General features: G+C 45.0%; 1 protein-coding gene across 3 annotated transcripts in view; it reads left to right on the top strand.

The window, feature by feature from the left end:
- Positions 1–12,602, top strand: part of SH3KBP1 (SH3 domain containing kinase binding protein 1) — a 436,506-nt gene that overhangs the window by 264,151 nt on the left and 159,753 nt on the right. For all 3 annotated transcript variants that reach the window (XM_029240519.1, XM_029240521.1, XM_029240520.1), the window contains one exon: positions 11,842–11,945. In XM_029240519.1, coding sequence (XP_029096352.1) covers positions 11,842–11,945 — 104 coding nt within the window. The remainder of the gene's footprint in view (positions 1–11,841; positions 11,946–12,602) is intronic.

Here is a 12,602-nt window from a genome sequence, read left to right as displayed (position 1 = left end):
TGTGTGTGTGTGTGTGTGTGTGTGTGTGTGTGTGTGTGTGTGTGTGTGTGTGTATAATTCCCCCTTGCACCTTTGAGTTTCCTTGCAAACCATAATCTTGAGAGCAGGGATTAGAAGTTCTTAACTTTTAAAAAAATTGCTTGGGAACCTGTTTGCCAGTCTGGTGAAGCCTGTGGACCCCTTCCCAGAATAAAGTTTGTAAATGAATAAAATAAAATACATAGGATTGCAAATGAATACAGTTATACTGAAGTACAGGTATCAAAATATTGCAAAAGCTTGGGCTTCCCACCTGGTGGTGCAGTGGTTGAGAGTCCGCCTGCCGATGCAGGGGACACGGGTTCGTGCCCCGGTCCAGGAAGATCCCACATGCCGCTGAGCGGCTGGGCCCGTGAGCCATGGCCGCTGAGCCTGCGCGTCCAGAGCCTGTGCTCCGCGACGGGAGAGGCCGCTACGGTGAGAGGCCCACGTACCGCAAAAAAAAAAAAAAAAAAAAAAAAATTGCAAAAACTTAAGCAATACATATTCCTTTATTCATGCATTAAATAGCAAGATCCAGCAGTGAGTCTTGAAGCGATCATAATTTTGAAGTAGGGATGAGGGTAAATGATATTTCAAGGTAGCTGCAATGACTATGATGTGAAGTGAAAATATCTCTCCACATAATAGGGAATAAATAAAATCCACAGGTGCTGCTAATCCCAGTGTGGCTTGTTGTGTATATGCAGAGTGGAAAGAAAGACCAGGTTTCACATAGAGGGTAGTGACAATAAAGATGTAATTTTCTTCCCATCTGTGTTGAGACCCCCTGAAATCTATCCACAAACCTCAGTTAAGAATCTCTGCTTTTGGATACAGAAGAAGGAATTGGGATGCAAACCCCCATTTGCATCAAGAAAATTTATAAAAACTTACACTTCCCCCCTCTTTATTCTGATAGGGATGAGAAAGGAAACTATATTAAAAATGAGTCAGAATTTAGCAAACATTTTGCTTACCTGCAATAAAGATCTTTCCCCTACTTCCGAAAGAGAAAGATACGTGGAATTTTCTGTCATTCTCTGAATCTCCCAGGGCCATTTTTTGGTACTGATTTTGAGAACTGGGATACTCCAGATTTGTTTATGGTGGGTATTTTCCCCTGAGAATTCTCTAGGCAAGAGAGGTGGACCCCAGATGAGGGTTTCTGGGATTTCCTAGACCTTTGTTTCTGTTCTTACTGTGCACGTGCACGCGAGTGCTACCCATCACTCACTCTCCCCTCATCTTGTTCCCTCTGCCTCCCGCTTCGCTGTAAAAGTTAGAGATCTCATAGGTCCATTTGTCAGCAACAAAGTTTGAGAAGGCCTTTAAAAATAGAGATGTTAGAAGGAGTGTGTTGGACAGAAAGGAAAAATCTTATTTATGCTCAACAAATCACTTATATTTAGAATTTTCCTTCAGTTTTCCCTTTGAAATTCTGTATTCTTATTTCACTTGAATGACTCTGCATGGAGCATGTAAAAGGAGATCAAACAAAACTCTATAAATAATGTTGAATTCTTTTGGGCATTTTGCCCAAATCAGCCTTGCTAAAGCAGAGAAAAGCAGTGTGCTTTATGTATCAGATTTTCTCCTCTGAACATGCAGACTCCCTCCCCCAGAGAGATGGCAGCCTGGGCTGGGGGAATTGAGCCAGGGATGCTTTGGAGAAGTGTCCCCCAGTGTGGTCTGCTGTGGGCCTGGTCATTTGGATTAAGGACTGTGCTGAAAGAGCAAACCAAACCCTGGGACCAGCCTAAGGAGAGGGGAAAACCAGGAGGATGTTTAGAGACGCCACTGAGTTTGTTTTCCAGTGTGATTCCTTTATCTCACTCTATTGGGAAGGGAAGGTTGGCAAAAAGAAAATTGGTTGAACTGGTATAAATAATGAACAAGGCTGCCTTTTAGCATATTCGTTCATGAAAAGACAAGTGGAAAAAAGGGCAGGAGTCAGGTGGCAGCAAGCCCTTCTGTAAAGTAGGTCTGCCCTCATCATTCTAATCTTATACATGAGAAAAACTGAGGTTGAGAGCTCAAGTGGGCTGCACGGTGTGGTCGCAGTGCTGGGGCCACTGGGTTATCTGTCTTTTCAGTGTTGTGAGACCCAGGATTCTCTTTATGTGCCTTAATGCTATCGTTATGAACCACGTGTCCATGAGCCGGAAAATCAGAGCTCGTGTTTCCTTTCAGACAGCTAATTCACACCAGTTTTATGAGTCAGTTTGAGGTGGAGGCCATTGTGTTTGAAGGAGTTCTTTGTGCCCCTGGCGCCCATATTATATTATGTGGCTTCTATGGAAATATCAGGTGACAGCGTTAATATTGAAAATATCCATGTGTAGCTCCTCTTAGCAGAAACTCAGCTTGTTAAATGGATGGCCCCTTTCTGTATTTCGCTTGCAGTAGAAACTTGATTTTTTTTTTTGGTCGTGTGTTAATTGGATGATTTTAAGACTGCTTTCAGTGGCTTCTTTAAACAAGGCATTAGACTCTGAAGTTTCTAGGACTGAGGGAAGATCAGGGATTTGCGTCCCTCCCTCTGTTTCTAGATACCTGGCACCTGGGCTCACAGATTGATGGCGAGTGGGCATTCGTGATGAGACAGCATCCTCAGAACCCTCGTGAGGCACATGTGGGTGTTGGTAAATGAGTTGCATTTGTTGAAAAAGGTGTGCATGAAAGCGCTGAGAGGTGTCAGAGCTGAAGGAGTGGAGAAAAACATACACTGACACTCGGAGATATTTCAAATACAGTGGGATGCAGGCGGTGCTAGAGAAAAGCAATTGTTGTTAGAGGAACCCAGAGAAGGGGCCCCAACGGCAGAGAGTGTATGTGTGTGTGTGCCCTTCCATACCATCTTCTGTGCCTACACAAGTGTGTTCGTGCACACACACTCTGCTTCTCTCATTCATTTAATTGTATTAGGTCCTAACATATCACTTGAATGTTGAATGAATCCATTTATTCATTAATAAGCATTTGTTGAATGCATACTCTTGATAGGTCCTGGATAATAGGAGTAAATAAAAGAGTCCCTGGTGGGAGCTAAGGAGGGAGGGAGGTGGTGTGTGTGTGTGTGCGTGTGTGTGTGTGTGTTTGTGTGTGTGTGTGTGCACGCACGCGCAAGCGTGCATGCGCTTGCAATGTGGGGATCATATACATATTATGTGATTTGGTCTTTTAACTTAATGTACGATGGGCACCTTTTACACATCAGTACACACAGAGCTGCTTGCCTGGTTTAATTGGCTGCTGAGTTTCCCATGGCCTGGATAAACCATGATTAATGGAGCCATTCCTTCGCAGTGGACCTTCAGGATGTTTCCTGTGTGGGTCTCTGTGTGTGTATGCATTTGCTATTAGAAGAAATGCTGCCCTGAACATGCTTACACATACATTTCTTCCTACTTGAAACAAGTATTTTCTGTCTTAAAGAGGACTAAATTTAAAATCAAATATACATCATTTCTTGTTGGGATCTAGCCCTGCTCTACTGTTACGTAAAATTGACAGTGGACCATAAATTTGGAAGAAGGGAGCAGTTAGGAGTATCTCAGGCACTGTTTAGTATCACCGATGCGTCGGGCTACAGTGTTAGTGGAGAACGAGACACCTTCAGCACAGTGGCAAGACTACAGGGGCCACCATCTTCCCATCCCTGCAATAGGTCAGGGTGGCATTGGCTTTTTTTTTTAATTGGTGAAAGGCACATAACATAAAATATAGCATCTTAACCATTTTGGCATTGGCCTTTAATGGGCACCCTGCTTAACATCGAGTTGAGGCTTTAACTCTTTTCCTCCACCCTTCTGGTCCTTCTTCAGTGCTCCTTTGGGAATTTGTGTTCACAAAATCAGGGATTCACAGTCCACAGAATGTGGACTAGGCGCTCATTAGTTCATTTGTCCATCCATTTAGCAAGAATGGATCACATGTCTGCTCTAACAGACACTGAGCTAGGTACTGGGATCCAAGACAAGTAAGGAAGGGTCATTGGCCCCAGTATCACCTGATGGTGATACTGTGTATCTGCCTTCCCTTCCCTGCGTGTCTCATTCCTCCCACCACGTTTTTCAGGCTTTCTCTTTCACTGTCCTCTGTTGGGCCCTCTGCCTGCTTCTAGGCTCCCGCCCCCGAGCTGTTCTGCATACCCCTTCGCATCAGCCACTTCTCCCTAGGTCACTGTCCTCCTCACATCTTCCTGTCACTTCTCTGCCCAGAAACCTCCTCTGGGCAGGATCTCATAAAATTAAGTCCTCATCCTTCGCTTGGTATCCAAAGTCCCCCGGAAACACACTCCCGCTCTGTCTTCCTGGTATTATCTTGGGTTGGTGGAAGAAGAGGGCTGCAGACCACAACTTATTTTACTCATGGGCCTCGTACAAGTTATCCAGGCTTTCTGGGCCCATCCATCAAGATGGGGCCAGCACCCCTAACCTCACAGTGCTGGTGTGAGGACTTGAGGGGCGCACACGACATGCCTAGCACGGTTCTTGGCACATAGCAGACACCTAGTCAATGTTCATTTCCTTCATCTCCAAGATTCAGTTGATTTTCCTTATGTGACTTTTGACTTCACCCACCTCCCTCCCTGTCCCCTGTGACTCAGAGGCCCTACTAACTGGTTCCCTCTTGGGTCTACATTTTCCTCCTGTATTCTGGTGGGACCTGGGAGCAAATGAGCACTGGCATAGCTGTAACCTCTTTTCAGATGAACTTTGCCTTTGAAGGAGAAGGCAAATGGATTTACTGTTTTCTGCCATGCAAAGATGTTGATGATACACATCCCTTGGAGAATCGAGCAGGCGCGTCTCCAGGGACCAGACAGTGCTGGTTAATTAAATACCGTACATTTCCACTGCAACAGTCCAGCCACAGCCAAGAGAGGTCTGTAAGGAAAGACCATGAGTTCCTTTTTTCCTGGCATGCCATCAGCCTCTGAAGTGGCCTCCTCTTCGTCTGAGTTACATTACATTGGAAACAGGGTGATGCAAGGGAATTTTTCCAGGAAAAGGTATGATGCTGGGTCCACAAAGTCAGTGATTCAGCTTTCTCTTCCCGTGCACCCAGAATGTACTGGATATCCTGAGTAAAATGGGTGATTCTCCACTTTTATTTAGTTCGCTTTGTATTGTTTTTCCATCCTGAAATAGGAAACCTGGCCCCTTGCATAAATTGATGTTTCCGACTCAAAAAACAGCTTCTTCAAGAATCCGGAATGCTGCTCAGTAACTTGCGGAGTTGCTGCACCCCTGGCAGTGTTTGCTAATTAACGATAGCAGAGACTACCATCTTTTCCATCCCCCGGCCCCAGGAACACATTTCCAGAGCTAGAGACTGCTTACTACAACTGTCCCAAAGGCCTGTGAAATAAAAATCCCAGCACAGCAACATTCACCTGGGTTATGTATTAGGATAACATGGCCAAATAAGTATGATTTTTTTCCCCTTTGGGGAGAAGCCAAATATAGGGCCTGTATAGCATGGTCTGGAAGAGTCCCATTTATTTTTTGACAACTGACCCGTCTAGATGTCTCTCAACCCTGGCTCTATGCTAGAATCACCTGGGGAGCTCCTAAAATTCAGATGCCCAGGCTACACCCCAGATTGGTGACTTCAGAGAATCTAGGGGAGGGGCCCAGGCATCTGGTTTTTTTCCTTTTCCCCCTAAATATTTTATTTAGAAAAATTTCAAATGTACAGAAAAGTTGTAACAATAGTACAATGGACACCCATCTAGATTCACCCGTTGTTAACATTTTGCCACATTTGCTTTCTCTCTCTCTTTCTCTCGCTGTATGTATATGTGTATACGTATGTGTCTGTATGTATGTGTACACACACACACACACACACACACACACACACACACATTCCTTTTGTTTTTTCCTTAAACAACTTGAAAGTACATTACAGATACCAAGACACTTCATCCCTAAATACTTCAGAACAAGGACATTCTCCTATGCAACTGCAATAGAATTTTTTTTTTTGCAATAGAATTAACACACTCAGGAAATGTAACATTAATATAATGCTATTATCTAGTATTAGTCCATATCCAAATTCCCCCATTTCTTCCAATAATGTCCTTTATAACCTTTACAAGAAACCCTGAATCCAGTTAAGGATTGCATTATATTTAGTTGTTAAATCTCTTTACTGGTTTAAGATCTAGAACAGTCCCCTAACCTTTAAAAAATCTTATGCGATATTGATTTTAAAAAGATTTTTTTTAAACCAGGTCAGTTTTTGTCAACTGTCCCTCATTATGGATTTGCGTGATCTGGATTTGCATGTTTCTTCACGGTCAGATTTCAGTTAAACATTTTGGGCGGGAGCGTTCTGTAGGTGATGTTAAGCCCTTCTCAGTGCATCACGTAAGGAGACACCTGATATTAATTTGTCCCATCATTGATGACATGAACTTTGAGGCTGTGTCTGCCAGGTTTCTCCATACTCAGGGCACCATTTCTTTTTGTAATCAATGAATAATCTGTGGGGAGATACTTTGAGACTCTCTAAATATCCTAATCCCCAACAGGATTTCACCCAGTGGTTTTAGCAACCATTGATTCTTGCCAGAAACAGTTGTTGCCATGATGGTTATAAAATGGTGATTGTGTGTTTCTATCATTTCTACATGCATTAGTTGACATTCTTTTGTAAAGAAGAGCTTTCCCGTCTTGGCCCATAAACCTATCTAATCTTATCCATCCATCTAGCTAGCTCTCAACCTAGCTACCTAGTGAATGTATCATTATGGGCTTATGAATTTTTTTTGAAATGAATAAATCCTTTAGTACATGCTGCTGTTGTCCCAGATTTGGCCAGTGGAAGCCCTACCAAGCTGAGCCTTGTGTCCTTTACAAATTACCCCTCAAGCCTTAGAGTGTTTCGTTAATTTTGTCATAACCACATATTCCAGTCTCACTTTGTATTTTCTTTGCCCCAGCCCTGGAAGAAGCCATTTTTCTATGGAGACCTTGTTCCTTAGGGGCTGCTGTTAGGACGTTATGGGGAGTTTTATGGAAGCTCCCCAGGTGCTTTCAGGGTACAGCCAAGATTGAGAACCACTGGTTAGTGTCCTCCAAAGGGAGACCACTTGTTCCCAACAAGGTATTTTCCTGTTCTCACGTGTAATTAGTGACTCTGATTCGTTGTTGAGGTTTAGATTTTTGTGGGCAGTGTCACTTGCGGAGTCAGGTTTAAATGCAGGCCCCTGGCCTCAACCTCAGAGAGTGCAGTTCCGTAGATCTGCCTTGCAGGTCAACATTCTGACCCAGGTGGACCCCAGGCCATGTCTGGAGAAAATGCCAGAAGTAACCCTGAGAATTAGGGGCTTCTTCTGATGTTCCTCTTTGATTTTATAAATGTTTTCTCTTTTGTAAAATGACATCAGGATACTGCTGTGTTTCCTAGGCATGTGGTGAGGCTCCGTTTGATTAATTTAGTGAGTTTCTTGGAAATATCAACCCTCTTAGTTATACTCTTGTTCTGTCAAGGAGGATGTGGGATGAAAAAAAACATAGTCTGTATGAGTGTTGAAACTTTTCAGTGTACCCAAAGGTTTTTCTCAAGCACTGCACTATTTGTTGTTATATTTTTGTGGTCATTGAATGAATTGACCTAGTAAAGTTTTCAGCTGTTGTAAGACCCCGGAAGGCTCTAAAATATAGATGTGTGTGCTGTTCCTGAGGCTGGGTCATGGCATCCTTGGCAGTGTCTGCTATTTCATTTTTAGAGAATGTGAATATACGACATTTCCGCCCCATCCAACCAGCTTTATTTCATTAAAATATGGGCTCCAGTTGCCAGCAGCTGTAAGGAAACGCTCCTGATTTGTGGTTTGTCACTTCCTGGTTTCACAACTTAACCATGTCCCATGTTAGCCCAGCTAGTCCCTTCTGCAGTCTCAAGACTCATAGCCGAGGATTCTTCTTAAGAACAGTCAGACAGGGGAGGCAGTCTCTGGAGTTGCATCTCCTGACTTGAAATCCCTGACCCTTCTAGCACTTTCTAGCTGTAAGACCTCTGGTAAAATACTCAGTCTCTTTGTGCCTCCTCTGTCTCCTTGTCTGTAAAAGGGAGGGTCCAAGATCTACCCTCGACGTTCAATGTGAGAATTAAATGCACTAATGCATATAAAGTCCTTAGTAGTCTCTGGCACACAGTAGGTGCTCAGTAAATGTTAGCTGTTACTATTTTATTAAACAAAGCTGGTCATGAATGGAAGGTGGTTATGAGATCTAATGAGGGAGTTGAGGGTGCCTGCCTTGTCACCTGTGTTTGCCTATGTTCCTCTTTATGAATGCACGTTCATGCATGTGTATTTTGTGGCCGTCATACAATATGGCGGTAGAGAGACGTGTCAAGTATGCCTTATGAAGTCTGCCTCAGTCATACTTTTTTTTGGTAAGCCATGTGCATGTGCCCATATACATTTGCTTGTATGTCCATAAAATTCGTGTCCGTTACTTCTTTCAGTTATGTGTAAGGAGTTAAGTGGTCCTGCCTGAAAAACACACACAGTGGCAAAAAGAAAAAAGCCCAATGAAATGTATTAAAACTTGAGTTCATGTGGATGGGGCTCTGGGCGTGAGGGTGGTAGCTTAAACGAAAGGATTCTGAACCACAGCCTTGGGCAAGTCATGCATTTTTTTCCTCCAGTTTATACCAGCTACTGAAAGGAGATGACATTGTTGTCTACATACCTCTTCAAGGAAGGTCAAGACCAACTAGTAAACATCAGTGAAATACCAAGAAAGGAAAAAATGGCAAATGACATCCTTAAATTCCCTTAAATTTAAGATGGACAGACGCCACTGAAATGCAGTGTCTCCTAACATCAAATATCCCCCCCGAACTGGGTTTTACATTGGGTGGAACTGGCAAACAAGATTGAAACAGTAATTTGCAGAAGTCGAGGACTGGAAAGCAGCAGTGCAGGAGTTTGGAAGTTATCTGTAATGTGAAAGCCGTGGAGAAGCCCTAAGGCTGTGTTATGCAGTGTTGTGGGAAGCAGCTAAGTACAGATTGCAGAGAACTTGGGATGAGGTGTGAACTAAATTGGTTCATCCAGCATTGGAGTGAGAGCTCTGAACTCAGGCCAAGGACATACTGCCACTTACTAGCTTGGTGACCTCGGGTAAGTCACTGAGCCCTACTTGCCTCATTTGTAAAATGTTTGCTCCTTCTGGCTCTTTTCTTTTTAACTCATGTGGTTGGCAAGATAAGTTAGGGTGGTGGGTATCAGGGGTGCTTTAGAAAAGATCACAAACTATCCCAGTGTCGGAGGGAATAATTGTTTCTGCTTGGGGTCGTGTCAGGTGACCTTTTCCACCAGTGACCTCTGGATACCTCCCTGTCGGGCTCACTTTTCTTGGTCTTGTACGTTGACAGTGTGCTTTATAGGTCTTTGTGCCACCAGTTGAATAACCTTAGAGGTAGTTAAGAAATACTGACTTGTTTGTGCCCCGGTCCAGGAAGATCCCACGTGCCGCGGAGCGGCTGGGCCCGTGAGCCATGGCCGCTGAGCCTGCGCGTCCAGAGCCTGTGCTCCGCAATGGGAGAGGCCACAACAGTGAGAGGCCCACGTACCGCAAAAAAATAATAATAATAAAAAAATAAAAGGGGAGATACTGACTAGCCTGGCAGAGAGAAATTAGTAAGTGTGCTGTTCTTTCTGATTCCAGACAGGGCGTTATAGAATTCTGATGGAAAGATTTGGTTCGAGAGAAATATTATTCTGTTCTAGGTCCTGACTCTGCTGGGTTAGTCTTTTCTCGAAGGATATATCGCCTCTCCTTCACCCTTTCTGTAGTGTTGGGTTAGATGCTACTTTTTACAGAGGGTTCTGTGAAGATACGAACTTACATTTAACTAAGTTTTATGACTTCAGCTAACAGTAGGTCTTTAGATGTTATTTTTAAGTCACTTTGGTCAGGACTTTGGTGACCTCTGTGGTTATGAGTGTCGAGTTTCAGACATTTGTCATGTTTACTTGTTTCGTGTTCAGATTGTATCTGCAGAGTTTGTTTTGAACGTAACATATAACAAGTAAAGCTCTTAAAGATTTATACAACTTCATCTTAAGAGGTGTGTATGAGGGCAGGGGAGTCACAGGGGGTAGGAGACAGGTGCGGAGATCACCTCGTCATCGAGGCTTTCTTGGCTAGAATGAGCAATCTGTATCCTTTATGACAGAGGGCTTGATTTCCCTTCCTTTGTGTTGGAAGCCAGGGAATAGCCGTGGAGCTCTTTACCCTGGAGACCGTTCTTCCTGACTTCCCGCCTGGGAAGAGCTATTTGGGGTGAGCCCTCTGTCCCTGGAAGAGCCTTGGGCTGCCTTACTCTGCCCGCTGACAGTGCAGTTAGCGCCTGGGAACTGGCCTGAGAGCTCTGCATTTGTTCTCATCGAGACCAGCCAGCTCGTGATTTCGCACAAAGAGGTAGAGTGTATTCACGTCGTCGCCAAAGATGTGATTAGACGAGATATTGATTCTGAACTTCTGCCCTCTTCCCTCTGTTCAACTCTGTTCTTCCTTAGTGAGGTTCAGGCAGAAAAAAGATGGAACAGAGGGAACTAGGCCACTGGCTTTTGATAAATATTGATCAGTGAGCACGTCAGATGTAGCAAAGGGCTGTCCCTTTGTATGATGTCACCCTGCATGGGGGTCTCAGTGTGGTCTGTGATCACTCCTGCGGGGACTTGCTTTCTCAGGGAAAGGTTAGAAAAGAAAAAGAATCCCTGTAGGCAGTATCCAAAAATAATGTAAGCATTTCTAAATGTGTTTCCTTGAAGTCGTTGATCCCTTTGGTTTTCAAGGCCATGCGGTGGCAGGAAGGGATCAGGTGAAGTGGTCAGCCTTGAATGACAAACTTCTGAGCACCGCTCGTCTCGTTTCCTCTCTCTTATCCACCTCTTCCCAGCTTGGGCCTCCACTGCCGTCTGTCTGTCTCTGCCCCGCCGCTCCCCGAGCCCCGTCACACGCACACCATATGCGTGTTCTTTACTCCCACAGTGCATGTCTGTGGCGTGGACAGTTGCATCTGTACTTGAACTGCTCTAAGCCAGGACCTCCCTGTTGGGCCACACTGGGTGAGTGAGATGCTGTGACCTTGAGGGTCCTTCAGTCAAGTGAAGTGTGGCCCTGGTTTTTATCTTGATGTGCCTGGGTTGGTTCTGTGTAAGCAGCCAGCGATCCTGTTAATGGATCCCCTGGGACAGAGGGAAGAGGACAAAAGTGGATTTGCTGAACTCCTGTGGGACATTTGAAATGGTGCCAAGAGGAGGCTGAAATGTAAATCAGCCCTTGCTTATCAGCCTGAGTTCCAGCATGTTAAAAGGGTGATGATTAGTAAGAAGAAGGCCAGGGTACTTCATCTTTTCCTCTGCACGTTTGGGAAAAAGTTCCTCTGCCCTGCTAGCATTAGAAGCAGACCATTCTTTTTCCTCTACCATATCACATCAGCTTTCATTAAAAGTCACCAGCAGCAAATACAAAGCCCTATCCACGGAAAACCGTTTAAGGCAACACTGTGCCCCAGCGCTTCAGGGGTGGGGTTTTGCCTTCTGCACAATGGATCGGTTTCTCATATCCATGCCTTTCGGACCCAGCAGCTTTTAAAAGACCAAGAAGCATTGCTCTGCTTTCTCCTGCCTCTCTCAGAGACCAGAGCTGCCATGCCTCTAGCCATGTCCCAGAGAGCATATGTGAAACAAGTCAGCTTAATTTGCCTGCATGCCTAGGACGCCTCTCTTTAAAATCTAATTTTGAGACAAGAGCTGTGTCTGAATATTTTGCTTTTCCCATGCAGGCGAGCGACGGAGGCGCCGGTGCCAGGTGGCGTTCAGCTACCTGCCCCAGAACGATGATGAGCTTGAGCTGAAAGTTGGCGACATCATAGAGGTGGTAGGAGAGGTACGTGTGCCAGGCGGGTGGGCGCGGTGGGCTCATATGGGCTTTCAGAACCCACCCCTGGCTGGTTGGCCTTGCTGTGGGGGGCGTTAGAGCTCAAGAGACCTTGGACATCACCTGGTTGAGTCTCTTCCAGAGGAAATTCCTCCAGAGAGGCCTGCCACCCAGCAGGGAGGGAAAAAGAAGTGGCATTTATTGAAGACCTAGTATGTGACAGGAGTGACAAGGTTCTTTACGCATGGGCCCGTTCACTCATTGTAACCACTTTATTTTGTAGAAAAAGAAAGAGGCTCAAGAGACCCTAGAAGAGGCAGGGCTGAGGGTTGAAGCCAGGTCCACCTGGCTAGAGACCCTTGTTCTTGCCACTGCACTACATAACCTTGTTCCTGTGTGGTCCTGGCTGCTCAGAGCCAGCCCTGCTGGTGAAGTGTCCCACCAGACACTGGCACGGGCTTTTCAGGCTCCACTCCCTCAGGCCTGGGGGATCCTGGGCTTTGAACTTAGCATCTGATCATTCATTCTGATTCGACACATGTATCTGCATATAGAAGTACAGTTTTCCAATTGCTTTGGTTTCCTGAATACCATTCAACCTTACAGAAACCCATGATTCCCCCCCCCCCCAAAAGGAAGCCAGAAGTCAAGGAGGAGGTTAAGGGT

The sequence above is a fragment of the Monodon monoceros genome, unplaced genomic scaffold, assembly GCF_005190385.1.
Source record: "Monodon monoceros isolate NGI ecotype Baffin Bay Population unplaced genomic scaffold, NGI_Narwhal_1 Super_Scaffold_22, whole genome shotgun sequence".
Taxonomy (NCBI): Eukaryota; Metazoa; Chordata; class Mammalia; order Artiodactyla; family Monodontidae; genus Monodon; species Monodon monoceros.
Note: the sequence above shows the minus strand (reverse complement) of the source record. Positions and strands in the feature narration are given on the sequence as shown.